At 41.2% G+C, this 14,332-nt stretch overlaps 1 protein-coding gene across 9 annotated transcripts in view; it reads left to right on the plus strand.

The window, feature by feature from the left end:
- TOPBP1 (DNA topoisomerase II binding protein 1) overlaps positions 1-14,332 on the plus strand; it is a 46,998-nt gene that overhangs the window by 18,062 nt on the left and 14,604 nt on the right. For all 9 annotated transcript variants that reach the window (XM_073333185.1, XM_073333182.1, XM_073333189.1 and 6 more), the window contains 5 exons: positions 3,591-3,764; positions 4,978-5,087; positions 12,702-12,825; positions 13,416-13,562; positions 14,119-14,224. In XM_073333185.1, coding sequence (XP_073189286.1) covers positions 3,591-3,764; positions 4,978-5,087; positions 12,702-12,825; positions 13,416-13,562; positions 14,119-14,224 — 661 coding nt within the window. The remainder of the gene's footprint in view (positions 1-3,590; positions 3,765-4,977; positions 5,088-12,701; positions 12,826-13,415; positions 13,563-14,118; positions 14,225-14,332) is intronic.

Genomic DNA, 14,332 nt, shown 5'->3' on the forward strand with positions numbered 1-14,332 from the left:
TTCTGTTGCATAAAAAAGGTCATTTGTCTTTTGTTTAACCTTAGATATATGAGTGCTGGATTTCTTGACTGATTCAAGTGTTTACTAGAAGCTTACTCAGTGGAGGTACTGAATATAAACAGAGAGCTCTTTTCCCCAATTAAGTTAAACACTGTTAAAAACAACAAACCCCAAACAGTTTGAATATAAATCACTTCCTTTCTCAGTTAAGCCAGTTTCACACACACGGTTTCTCTGCTGTCCTAAACTTATTATTTTCCATTTATCCATAACAGCTAAGGAAAAACAAAGTGGACAGGACCACAGCTTCTAATTTCAAGTAGAGGGCAGTAAATTTGAAGATGGGTGTGGTATAAATCCCTTTTCAGACTATTTTAGGCATTTCTAAAGAGGCAAATAGAAAAAAACTGGATCTGTGCTCTAGATCATATTTGAATAGATATTGAAGAAGAGAGTATAGAGAGAGGCTAGTCCTTTGGTTAGAGCATGGGACTGGGGCTCTGGAGATCTGAATTTGGTTCCTGGCTCTTCCATACGCTTCTTGTGTGAGTTAGAAGAAAGTGAGTAGGGGAGAGGTAATTTTAGATTTGATTCTGACTAATAGGGAGGAATTAGTTGAGAATTTGAAGGTGGAAGGCAGTTTGGGTGAAAGTGTTCATAGAGTTCGTGATTCTAAGGAAAAGTACGAGAGAAAACAGCAGAATAAAGACAGTGGACTTCAAGAAGGCAGATTTTAGCAGACTCAAAGAATTGGTAGGTAAGATCCCATGGGAAGCAAATCTAAGGGGAAAAAAAAGAGTTCAGGAGAGTTGGCAGTTTTTTAAAGAAACATTGCTTTTGTGCCTTTACTAACCTATCCCAATGTGTAGGAAAAACAGAAAGTATGGTAAAAGACCATACTTAAGTAGGAGATCTTCAGTGATCTGAAACTCAGAAAACAGTGATACAAAAAGTGGAAAGTAAGTTGAATTATGAAGGATGAATATAAAAAAAACCCACACGCATGTAGGGACAAAATTAGAAAGGCCAAGGCAAAAAACAAGATTAAACTAGCTAGGGACATAAAAGGTAACAAGTAAACATTTTACAAATAAATGAGAAGCAAGAGGAAGACCAAGGACAGAGTAGGCTCATTACTCAATGAGGGGGGGAAAGATAACAGCAGAAAATGCAGCAATGGTCAAAGTGTTAAATGCCTTTTTGTTTCACTTTTCACTGGAAAAGTTAGCAGCGATTAGACGACTCACATGGTGAACACTAGTATAAATGGGGTAGGATCTAAGGCTAAAATAGGAAAAGAATGATTAAGAATTACTTTAAACAAGTTAGATGTTTTCAAGGCGGCAGGGCCTGATGAAATACATCCTTAAGGAGCTGGCTGAAGAGGTCTTTGAGCCATTAGTGATTATCTTTGAGAACTCATGGAGGATGGGAGAGATACCCCAGGACTATAAATGGTCAAATATAGTGCACCTCTACCCCGATATAACGCTGTCCTCGGGAGCCAAAAAATCTTACTGCGTTATACATGAAACCACCTTATATCGAACTTGCTTTGATCCACTGGCGCGCAGCCCTGCCCCCCTGGAGCGCTGCTTTACCGTGTTATATCCAAATTCGTGTTATATCGGGTCGCGTTATATTGGGATAGAGGTGTACTTATAAAAAGCGAAATAAGGACAACCTAGGGAATTATAGACCAGTCAGATTAATGTAGGTACCCAGAAAGATAATGGAGCAAATAATCAATCAATCGATTTGTAAGCATCTAAAAGAAAATAAGGCGATAAGTAACAGTCAGCATGAATTTGTCAAGAACAAATCATGTCAGACCAACCTAATATGCTGCTTTGACAGGTAACAAGCCTTGTTGATAAGGGGGACGCAGCCCACTTTCATAAGGTTTTTGTTACTGTCTCACATGACCTTTTAATAAACTAGTGAAATATAGCCTAGGCAAATTTACTATAAGATGTGTGTACAACTGGCTGGAAAACTACTCAGAGAGTAGTCAAACTGGAGAGGCATATCGAGTGGGTCCCGCAGGGATCTGTCCTGGGTCCAGTTCTATTCAATATCTTCATAAATTATGTGGATAATGGCATAGAAAGTACGCTTATAAAGTTTGTGGATGATACCAGGCTGAGAGGGGTTGCAAGCAGTGTGGAGGACAGGATTAAAATTCAAAATGATCTTGACAAACTGGAGAAATGGTCTGAAATAAATAGGATGAAATTCAATAAGGACAAATGCAAAGTACTGCATTTAGGGAGGAACAATTTGTTACACAAATACTAAATGGGAAATGACTGTCTAGGACGGAGTAGTGCAGGAAAGGATTTGGGAGTTATAGTGGATCACAAAATAAATAAGAGTCAACAATTTACCACTGTTGCCAAAAAAACAAGCATAATTCTGGGATGTATTAGCAGGAGTCTTGTAAGCAAGATACAAGGAGTAATTCTCTCACTCTGTTCAGCACTGATAAGGCCTCAGCTGGAGTATTGTGTCCAGTTCTGGGCACCACATTTCAGGGAAAATGTGGACAAATAGGAGAAAGTCCAAGGAGAGCAACAAAAATGATTAAAGATCTAGAAAACATGACCTCTGAGGAAAGATTGGAAAAAAACTGGGTTTGTTTAGTCTGGAGATCAGAAGACTGAGGAGGGTGATGATTTGTTCTTCAAATAAGTCTTCAAGTACTTAAAACAGATATAATAAAGAGGAGGGTGATGATTTGTTCTCCTTAACCGTTGAGGGCATGACAAGAAGTGATGGGCTTAAATTGCAGCAACAGAGATTTAGGTGAGACATTGGGAAAAACTTCTTAACTGTAAGGGTAGTTAAGCAACGGAACAAATTATCTAAGAAGGTTGTGTAATCTCTGTCATTGAAGGTTTTTAAGAACAGGTTAGATGAGGGGTTCTCACACTAGGGGTCGTGACTCCTCCAGGGGTAGCAAGCTTATTACGTGGGGGGGTCGCGAGCTGTCAGCCTCCACCTCCAAACCCCGCTTTACCTCCAGCATTTATAATAGTGTTTAAATATAAATAAGTGCTTTTAATTTATAGGGGGGGGGTCGCACTCATAGGTTTGCTGTGTGAAAGGGATCACCAATACAAAAGTTTGAGAACCACTGGAGACAAAAACCTGTCAGAGATGGTCGAGATAATTCTTAGTCCTGCCTCCATGCCAGGGACTGGACTAGATGACCTGTTGAGGTCCCTTCCAGTCCTACATTTCTATGATTCAATAATCTCTATTTCCTCAATTCTCCATCTGTAAAATTGAGATGTTACTTTGTCCTGTCCTTCGTCTGTTTTGTCTATGTAGATTGCAAGAACTGTGGGGTAAGGGCTGTCTTTTGCTATGTCTGTATAATGCCTAACACAGCGGGACCCCAATCTTGTTTGGGGTCTGTAGATTCTACTGTAATACAAAAAAGAAGTGGGTTGGTGTTTGAATAGTATGAAGCCTTAATGTAGATTGCATTAGGGGGGCCTGCTATTCAATGAGAGAACTTTTGATCCTGGAGAAAGGATAGTTCATCTATATTGATTCAATTATTATTTCTTTACTCTTTTTGGTAGGATGCCCTGGCAGCTTTGGAAACTCCAGGGGCTCCCAATCAGAGAAACAGGAATCCGAGTACTCCTCTTTCTGAAGTCATTGGCAGGAACTTGAAATTAGCTCTGGCAAACAGCACTCGTCATACAGCAGCTCTTACTGCCAGCCCTCAGCTGCGGGCTGCACAAGCAGAAGTGGTAGGATTATGCTCTTTTTAAAGTTTAGTTAATTAAGAACATGCGGTGTAATCATGTAGTTGAGTTAGAAGATGCTTAGCTTTACATGAGAGTTATGAATCATGTTAGCTTTGATACTGTATTTTGATATGTTCACGCAGAACATTACCTGTCCTTTTGTTTCAGTTGAAAGAGGCAAGACCAGTAATTTTGACTCCTAAAAGGCAGAGAAACTCATTTAAAGATGTTTGTTCTACTGACCTGGTTTAACAATTGTTAGGCAATATGTGTATATAAACATGTAACTGTTGATATTCCATAGTTCTAGAACTTATAGCTCATCACTGTTAAGGAATTCCCAGTGTCTGGTGTCATGAAAACAGTGGGCAAGGGTAAATACTTTTACTCTGATTAACTGTAATATTGGAGGACACCCATTATTTTCTGTGAAGTTATTGGAATTTATTTTTGTCATGCATCTCCCTTTTCCCCCATCCTCTTAGAGTGCTGTTATTGCTTCACTTACTCGGAAGCAGGAGGCAAAATATTTCTCACTCTCACCTCCACAATAAGATGAGTTTTGCTCATGTTCCTAGTAGTGTGTTTACATCTCTTTCCTGGAAGCAAGGAGCACAGGCTTTTCATGATTCCTTTTTGTACTAAATCTGATCTATCATGCAGAGAGCAAAGTTAGAGAGAACAGAAAACAGAAATGTGGGAGAAAAGTACAGCGGGTGCGGTGCAGTGGACTGAAGATGCAGGCAAAGGCAGTGCTTTGTATTAATTGCCACACTTGTACTCTGTAATCAGTATGAGAATGGAGAAATGGAATGACGTTTGCAAGGGAAGATTAACAGTAATTTGTCATGCTGTACTCTCCTCTTTCTCACTCCCTTCATGCTATGAACATTTTGGGCCCCCATTCACCTTTATACTAAGATGTTTTTGTGTAGGCAGTTTTAGTATTTTCCCTGTTTAAAAGTTCAAGAAGATTTCAGACTGCTAAGAAAGAGGTGTGAGATATTCTTATGAGACTTTGTGAGATAAGTCTTTTGAGTCCTGGTTCCTGGCATGTGGAGCCATAACAGCACTCCCTTAATAATGGGGAGATTCAGGAAGCAGAGATAAGCAGAACTCTGCTAAGTAGTTTCCCTTCTTTATCATTACAAATGTGTTGGTTTAAAGATGCTCAGAATGTGATTTTTTTCATATTTTTCCCCATGACCATGAACAGGTGGAAGATTCAAAACCTCTTGCTGATCTAGTCATATGTGTTAGTAAGAAACTCAGTAAAAAGCAAAGTGAACTGAATGCTGTTGCCGCTTCTCTTGGAGCAGATTACAGGTATTAACTGATGCCAGCAGTTACTACACACTGCTTTGATACAACTTTTCACTCGAATGAATCTGAATCTTGGTGTGTGCATATGGCTTTTAATTATAGCAAAGCATTAGCCTTCTCTATATTAAGGTTGCAGCCAGTTTCCATTGTAACACCCTATATTTGCCTGTCCCCTTCTCCCTAATAACATGGCTTCGAAAATCAGTTTGGCCTGAAAATTCTCAGATATACAATGAAAGGTAAAGAGAATTTTTCGGCATAAGTATGAAGGCAATTTGTCAAACAGCTTTTGAGTTACAGATTATTTTAAAATGTACCTTGATTTTAGATTTTGACTTGGGTCTAATGTATTTTGGGGTCACTGTAGCTCAAAAACTTCTTGTTAATTTTTCTCCTCAAGCTCCTGTTTAAATCTCCTCAAATTCCTGCACCATCTAGATATCAAGAAAAGAGGTTGTAATTAAGTAAAGTTATTAACTTTTTGTCGTTAGTTTGGATCCCGATACTGCTCCCCCTGACTTCAGTGGAAGTTTTTTTGCCATTGACTTTAGTGGGAGCAGTATCAGACATGTACACTTTTATAGGTGATAGCTAAAAGAAATTTTCATTTCAAAGTTCAAGTGGTAAAGGCCTGTGTTTTTTGTAATTGGATGGCCACAATTCCAGTTTGAGCCTTTGGTAACACCGAAAACAGAGAGAGCCTCACGTTTTCAATTATAGATTTAAGTTTCAGTGCCTGCTAGAAAGTGTTTCTGAGAACGTTTTAATTAAATACTTTGAGATTAAAAATCTTTAGAATGGCTCCTTTTTGAAATTTTGAATTGTCTTGATTTGGTTGAAAATAATTGTGCATTGAATTTTAGTGTTAACAAAATGGGCAAAAATGTATTTTGGAAGGAATCCAAATATAAAAGGCCCAGTTCTCCGATAGACATAACTTCCATTGTGTCAATTCCATTTATATCAGGACAGAGTTGGATCCTAAACTGTGACCATAAGAGCTCAGGAAGTACGGACTTTCCAATCCTGAGGAAAGCTCATAGAGAAGCTAGCCAAAGAACTAATGTCCTCGGCCTGACTGTCACAAGCTGCGGGAGATACCCAGAGCTGTGAGACACTGTGCTCTCCTTCTTAGCCTCAGCAAGTGGGAGCTTTGCTGCAGCTAAACTGTGACAGTTCCCTGACACACCAGCTTGTCTGCCTTGCCAGCAAACTGCTCAGGGTTCTCCCAGCCCAAACCTTGCCTACCAGGGAACAATTAGTCAGCTCCAGCCCTTGACCCCTGTCATTGTACATTCATAGAGGATATTAAGTTTGCTAATCCTTTAAAGAGACACAAACAGCAGTGTGTTTTCTTGACTGTAGTTATCCATCACTTCAGTTCAGTCAAAGCACAGGGTTGGTTTAGCTAAAAAGTAAAACAAATTTGTTTAATCAAAAAGAGAGAGGTTTTAAGTGAGTTAAAGCAAAAGGCATAAAGATAGGGTAAACAGACAGAAGTAAAAACACACTTTCTAATGGCTAAGATCTAACTTAACCAGCTGCAATCTTCATTCAAGATAGTGTCCTCACCAGTCTTCCTTTTCCAGCAATGGCAGACTAGGTCTTAGTCAAGGATCCCCATTCTTGTCTCCATAGGTGAAGAATAACTTAAAGGCTCTCTGCCCCTCTCTTTATAGTCCAGTAAACCTTTTAAAAGTATCTCTTCTCAAAGCTCATTGACCCTGCTTCAAGAGGAAGAAACGCTTCTTGGGGGTGCAGTTTCCATTCTCATTGAGATTTAGGGCTGGTCTACACTTCCACTACACGTTGTTGACACAACGTATGTTGACACCCAAAAGTTGACAAAACAAAAATCACCAAAGCGTGTTCACGCTTGCTCCCTCTGTCGACAGATCATGTCCACAGTGGGGACACCATCATCGACAGGGTGAGCAATGCACCGTGGGTATGTATCCCAAAGTGCAGTGTTGTGGGAAGGAAGAGCTGATCGCTGAGCATCTTGGGATTCTCTCTAAGTTCTCCCACAGCCCCCTCAGCTGCCAAGAGCAGCATCATGAGTAGCCCTGTGAGCTCTCCATGTTGAGGAATGGCAAGGCAGCACAGCAGTCTGTCCCCCTCCTGCTGTAGTAGCAGTCTGCCTGCTGCTGTGTTCCTAGTGCAGGGCAGAACAGGAGCATGCCAATGATTTGCTCTTGGTTTGTTTGTTCCCCAAACAGAGCAGCACACAGATACTTCCCAGAGCTTTGAAATGGGAGGGGAGGGGCACATGCCTGTAGGGCATCAGAGATCAAAACACTGAGCAGAGCAATCAGGGCAGGCATTGTGGGATACTGGCGGAAGCCAGTTCTGTTGACAAAACAATTAGCAGTGTCTACACTGGCTCTTTGTCAACAATAAAGGGAGGGGAAAAGACAAGTCTCCATAGAGGTGGAAGTTTTTTGTTGCCAAAACTGGGCATTTTTTGTGGCAAAAGTCCCATTGTAGCATGTACGCTCCTGCTATTTTGTTGCCAAAAGGCAGTTTTTAGCAACAAAACTTGGTAGTGTACACAAGGCCTTAGTGATCATTTTCCTCCTCCTTGGTCTCCTGATAGTTTTGATTGCCTGGCATGCAAATGTGCTTTTCTTTGTCTTATCTTTAGTCACACCTTGCTCAAATTATGTGGGAACCGCATTCTTTTGTCTGGAAAAAAAAAAAAAACCTATTTATCAACATCCCCTGACATGCCTAATTTAAACACGTTTTAATCATAATTCCAGCACATCTACATAATCCTTTGGGTGTTGATAGTATATACAACATGCCAGAATATTAGTGATCCATGAGTTATTAGTTTTCTAGTGACACATTATATGACATTATAAAGAATCCTTATTGAAGTTACAGGGACAAACCATCCTGATGTGTAGAAAGAATAGTAAATATGGCAGGCGACCAGCTTGGCTTAAAAGTGAAATCCTTGCTGATCTTGAACACAAAAAAGAAGCTTACAAGAAGTGGAAAATTGGACAAATCATAGAATAGAATAGAATATCAAGGTTGGAAGGGGCCTCAGGAGGTCATCTAGTCCAACCCCGTGCTCAAAGCAGGACCAATCCCCAATTTTTGCCCCAGATCCCTAAATGGCCCCCTCAAGGATTGTACTCACTGTCCTGGATTTAGCAGGCCAATGCTCAAACCACTGAGCTATCCCTCCCCCTGACCAGGAAAGAGTATAAAAATATTGCTTGAGGATGCAGGAGTGAAATCAGGAAGGCCAAATCACACCTGGAGTTGCAGTTAGCAAAAGATGTTAAGAGTAACAAGAAGGGTTTTTTAGGTATGTTAGCAACAAGAAGAAAGTCAAGGAAAGCGTGGGCCCCTTACTGAGTGAGGGAGGCAACCTAGTGACAGAGGATGTGGAAAAGGCTAATGTACTCAATGCTTTTTTTGCCTCTGTCTTCACGAACAAGGTCAGCTCCCAGACTACTGCACTGGGCAACACAGCATGGGGAGGAGGTGACCAGCCTTCTGTGGAGAAAGAAGTGGTTGGGGACTATTTAGAAAAGCTGGACAAGCACAAGTCCATGGGGCCGGATGCACTGCATCCGAGAGTGCTAAAGGAGTTGGCGGATGTGATTGCAGAGCCATTGGCCATTATCTTTGAAAACTCATGGCGATCTGGGGAAGTCCCGGACGCCTGGGAAAAAGGCTAATGTAGTACCCATCTTTTAAAAAGGGAAGAAGGAGGATCCTGGGAACTACAGGCCAGTCAGCCTCACCTCAGTCCCTGGAAAAATCATGGGGCAGGTCCTCAAGGATTCAATTCTGACGCACTTAGAGGAGAGGAAAGAGATCAGGAACAGTCAGCATGGATTCACCAAGGGAAGTCATGCCTGACTAATCTAATTGCCTTCTATGACTGGATAACTGGCTCTGTGGATGAGGGGAAAGCGGTGGACATGTTTTTCCTTGACTTTTGCAAAGCTTTTGACACGGTCTCCCACAGTATTCTTGCCAGCAAGTTAAAGTAGTATGGGCTGGATGAATGGACTGTAAGGTGGATAGAAAGTTGGCTAGATTGTCGGGCTCAACGGGTAGTGATCAATGGCTCCATGTTTAGTTGGCAGCCGGTATCAAGTGGAGTGCCCCAAGGGTCGGTCCTGGGGCTGGATTTGTTCAGTATCTTCATAAATGATCTGGAGGATGGTGTGGATTGCACCCTCAGCAAGTTTGCAGATGACACTAAACTGGGAGGAGAGGTAGATACGCTGGAGGGTAGGGATAGGATACAGAGGGCCCTAGACAAATTAGAGGGTTGAGCCAAAAGAAATCTGATGAGGTTCAACAAGGACAAGTGCAGAGTCCTGCACTTACGACGGAAGAATCCCATGCACCGCTACAGACTAGGGACCGAATGGCTCGGCAGCAATTCTGCAGAAAAGGACCTAGGGGTTACAGTGGACGAGAAGCTGGATATGAGTCAACAGTGGGCCCTTGTTGCCAAGAAGGCCAATGGCATTTTGGGATGTATATGAGAGGCATTGCAAGCAGATCAAGGACGTGATCATTCCCCTCTATTCGACATTGGTGAGGCCTCATCTGGAGTACTGTGTCCAGTTTTGGGCCCCACACTACAAGAAGGATGTGGAAAAATTGGAAAGAGTCCAGCGAGGGGCAACAAAAATGATTAGGGGACTGGAACACATGACTTATGAGGAGAGGCTGAGGGAACTGGGATTGTTTAGTCTGCAGAAGAGAAGAATGAGGGGGGATTTGATAGCTGCTTTCAACTACCTGAAAGGGGGTTCCAAAGAGGATGGATCTAGACTGTTCTCAGTGGTAGCTGATGACAGAACAAGGAGTAATGGTCTCAAATTGCAGTGGGGGAGGTTTAGGTTGGATATTAGGAAAAACTTTTTCACTAGGAGGGTGGTGAAACACTGGAATGTGCTACCTAGGGAGGTGGTGGAATCTCCTTCCTTAGATATTTTTAAGGTCAGGCTTGACAAAGCCCTGGCTGGGATGATTTAGTAGGGGATTGGTCCTGCTTTGAGCAGGAGGTTGGACTAGATGACCTCCTGAGGTCCCTTCCAACCCTGATATTCTATGATTCTATGACACCTTTTAGATAGAGAGTATAACAATAGTTAGTTGCGTTATACTGAACTGGTCATGCCAGCTGAAACTCACTGCTAGCTTCTGGCATAGGGATGCTCTAAAGGAAACACCAATACAATCTGGATTTATGCCAGGATGTGGGACAGAACAGTTTTTGAGGCACTGATATATGATCTCCTGCTGTTGTTGAAAAGTGGGCAGACAGCTATTCTCATTCTCCTGGACCTCTCAGCAGCATTCAAGTCTGTCAACTATGAGTAGGGCCCTATCAAATTCACATCCATTTTAGTCAATTTCATGGTCATAAGATTTTAAAAATCGTAAATTTCATGATTTCAGCTATTTAAATCTCAAATTTCACAATGTTGTAATTGTAGGGGTCCTGATAAAAAAAAAAAGAGTTGTAGGGGGATTGCTAGGTTACTGTAGGAGGGTTGTGGTACTGCTACCCTTACTTCTGCACTGCTACTGCTGCTGGAGAGTGGCAGCTGCTGGCCGGGAGCCCAGCTCTGAAGGCAGAGCCACTGTCAACAGCAGCACAGAAGTATGGATGGCATGGGATGGTATTGCCACCCTTACTTCTGCGCTGCTGCTGGTGGGGTGCTGCCTTCAGAGCTGGGTGCCCAGCCAACAGCTGCCACTCTCCAGCCACCCATCTCTGAAGGCAGCACAGAAGTAAGGGTGTCAATACCGCGAAACCCCCCGCCCCATAACCTTGTGACCCCCCTGCAACTCCCTTTTGGGTCAGGACCCTCCAAGTTGAGAAATGCTGGTCTCCCCCCGTGAAATCTGTATAGTATAAGGTAAAAGCACACAAAAGACCAGATTTCACGGGAGGAGACAAGATTTCACGGTCTGTGACGCATTCTTCATGGCCGTGAATTTGGTAGGGCCCTAACTATGAGATACTGGTGTCCTGCCTGAGAGAGGTTGTCCGGGATCTAGGGACATGCACTAAAATGGTTTAAGCCCTGCCTGGAGGGATGAATCTAGTAAGTTGTGATGGGAAACTGTGTGTCTGCCACTAAACGCCTCTCTTATGGAGTCCCGCAAGGATCAATTCTCCCTCTGGTTTTCTTCAACATCTAAATGCAGTTACTAGGAGGACTGGTAAGATGACATGGACTCAAGCGCTAGCAATATGCAGATGACACACAGCACTACCTACCCTTCACCACATATGACCATACTGATATCACCAAGATGGTCTAATGCTTGAGTGAGATCAGCTCATGGATGAACAACAGCTGGTTGAAACTGAACCCGAACAACACAGAGGTTATGGTAGTGGGCAGAGAAAAATACTTTGAAGAGTTCAGTCTTGATGCAGTCAGTCTCCTTTGGTTGAAGGCAAACACCCACAATTGGTCATTTCAGTTTAGGAGTTCTCCTGGATTTCTTGATGATGCTAATCTCTCACAAAACAGCATCTGCAAGTAATGCCTTATAACATCTCGTTAGGAGACTCCATCCCATCTTGGCGGATGGTGACCTGGTCTCAATTATACTGCCTTGTCACTTCCTGTCTGGACTACAGCAATGCAGTATATCTGGCCACAAAGCCATCAACCCTTAGTAAACTCCAGCTAATACTGAATGCTGCAGTATGTCTCCTTGCAACACGGGATACCGCAAGGTCATCAGGCTTATCCTCCACTCCCCACACTGGCCTTCCATAGAATATTGAATCAAGTTCAAGGTTTCAGTCCTTATTTTCAAGATGCTCAATAGCCTGGGCCCAGGATATCTGAAAGATCACCTAAAGTTCAGTGATGAAAACCAGGGTATATCTTTGCTCTTCTGGCACAATGGAACTCTCTATGATAAGGCTAAAGCTTGTCCATGTGGGAGATAGAACTTCCTCAGGGACCAGTTCAGGATTGTGGAATGATCTCCCACAGGAACTAAGGACCATCTCAAACCCTTCTGCACCACATGCAAGGTGTGCTTCTTCAGCCTTGCTGTCTCTAACATCCAATAATAGTGTGCACATTTAAAAGCAAAAACTACAAAAACAGAACCAAAACTAAACACTACACTGTGCACACAATTCTCCCTGTGCAGAGAGAATATGAGAGAGAAGAAATCACGTGACAGGTGTTGGTCAGATGTGCTACTGAAAGGTGCTCAAATACAAGAAATGGGGAGGGCAATATAAGAACCTATATAGAATAAAATACAAAAGTATATTGCTGTTCTACATAAATATTTCAATTTATAAAATGGAAAAAAAACAAAAAAAAAACAAATCAAATGTTAAGGCACATTTTATTAATATTCAATTGAATTACTAAGAGATTCATGATATGATTCCCAAAAAAATTATTGTATGTTGGATGATGGTGATTTTGAGGGGGCAGCTAAATAAGTAAGTTTTTTTTCTAGCTTTTGTTAAGCTTCATAGTAATGGTTATTTGTCTTGGTGGGTTAAGACTCAGTTTCAAGGATGCAGTAATTATAATATTAAACTGGAGTTGGTATCTTCAGATTACATTTTATTGGTGTTTATTCTAGATGGTGCTTTGATGAAACAGTAACTCACTTCATCTACCAGGGAAGACAAAATGACAGCAGTAAGGAATACAAATCTGTTAAAGAAAGGGGCATACACATTGTTTCAGAGCATTGGCTTTTAGAGGTATGGAAGAAATTTATTTTTATTTTCCTCTGAAATGTGAAGGAGAATGGAGACAAGATCAGATGTATTGGACTGACTTTCCATTTTTTAAAAAGCACGTGCATGGGTTTTAATTGTTCATAGACAATAGCTGATGCTTCATGCATGCTGCTTTTAATTTGCAGGCTTCATCCTTCTAAATCTTAAATAATTTTCATTGGTGTGCCTTCACCTCGTAGTGACTGTAGAGCTGAAATTGACAATTTCTTCATATATTTGCTTTTCATATCCAATACATTGACTCAGTTTAGCAGAGCTTTTGGTTGAGGTTTCCCTGAACAATAACTTTTTGTTTGCATACGTATTTGCCAATGGGGCAGTGGTAAAGTTAGATTTAGTAGTCATGAAGAAAAACCTTCAGAACTTTTTGGAAAGTAAGAATTTCATACTTACTGTCCTAAGAACTACATGTGCCTCCTGTGTTAGTGTTTGTTTCCAGTAGTATTACTTTTACTGAAATTTTTTATATTTAGTTTTGCATCATGCTATCTAAATTACTCTGTTCTTCCCAAATTTCTCATAATTTCTTATATTTATGAACTTTGTTGCAGAGTGCACAAGAATATAAACGACTTCCCGAATCTCTGTTCCCTCACACTTACAATCCCAAAATGAGTCTGGATATCAGTGCAGTGCAAGATGGCAGACTTTCTTCCGGTAGACTTCCATCAACTGGAAAAATAGCAAAGGAAGTTGAGGTATATGATAAGATGTATTGGATTAATTGGCATTATTTTAATCTAGTTGTTTCACTAACAAAATGAATATAAACTAATACAAATATTGTTATTTAGTAATCTCTGGGGTCAAGTTCAGCAGTTATGCAGCTGTAAACTTTCTCTATCCTGGAGACTCCATCAGTTTCTCAGTATTCTAACTCTCTCTTTAAAAAAAAAAAATCTATCTATCTTATTAGAGTGGACGCAGTCTTCAAATCTGAATTGGTATGGTCCTGTGTGTCTTCAGTTAGACATAAACAGTAGGCCTGAGAGGTGTGAATTTTATTGAATTTAATAGGGTATTAAGTCTCCAGTCTAGTGGGTTTTTTTATTATTTCACTGCTGTGGCAGAAACATTAAGCTAATCTGAGGCTAATAGAGTGGATCTTTGGTTTGTTGGTGGAGCTTTGGTAGAGTTCTTCCTGTCCCCTAAAGCACCCCAACATGCTTATCTCCCACTGAACACTGTAACAAGTTGCTATGTCTTTTGGTTTCAGAATTAGATTGATAAGTTCTATATTTTTAACATTCTTAGAGTATTTCAGTGGATGAAAATGACATAGGAGATGTAACTACTAACCAGGTAAAGGAAGCAGTCACAGTAAGGGAGGAGCAAATTGCAGGAAATGAAGCCAAAGGAGGTAAACAAAATATTCTTTGTTTTCTTTTTAAAACAGCTGTGGAAACTACAGTTTTAAATATAAGTATTTTACTATTTTGGGGAAGCTTGAATTTTAAGATCTGGAGGT

This window comes from Lepidochelys kempii, chromosome 2 (assembly GCF_965140265.1).
Source record: "Lepidochelys kempii isolate rLepKem1 chromosome 2, rLepKem1.hap2, whole genome shotgun sequence".
NCBI lineage: Eukaryota > Metazoa > Chordata > Testudines > Cheloniidae > Lepidochelys > Lepidochelys kempii.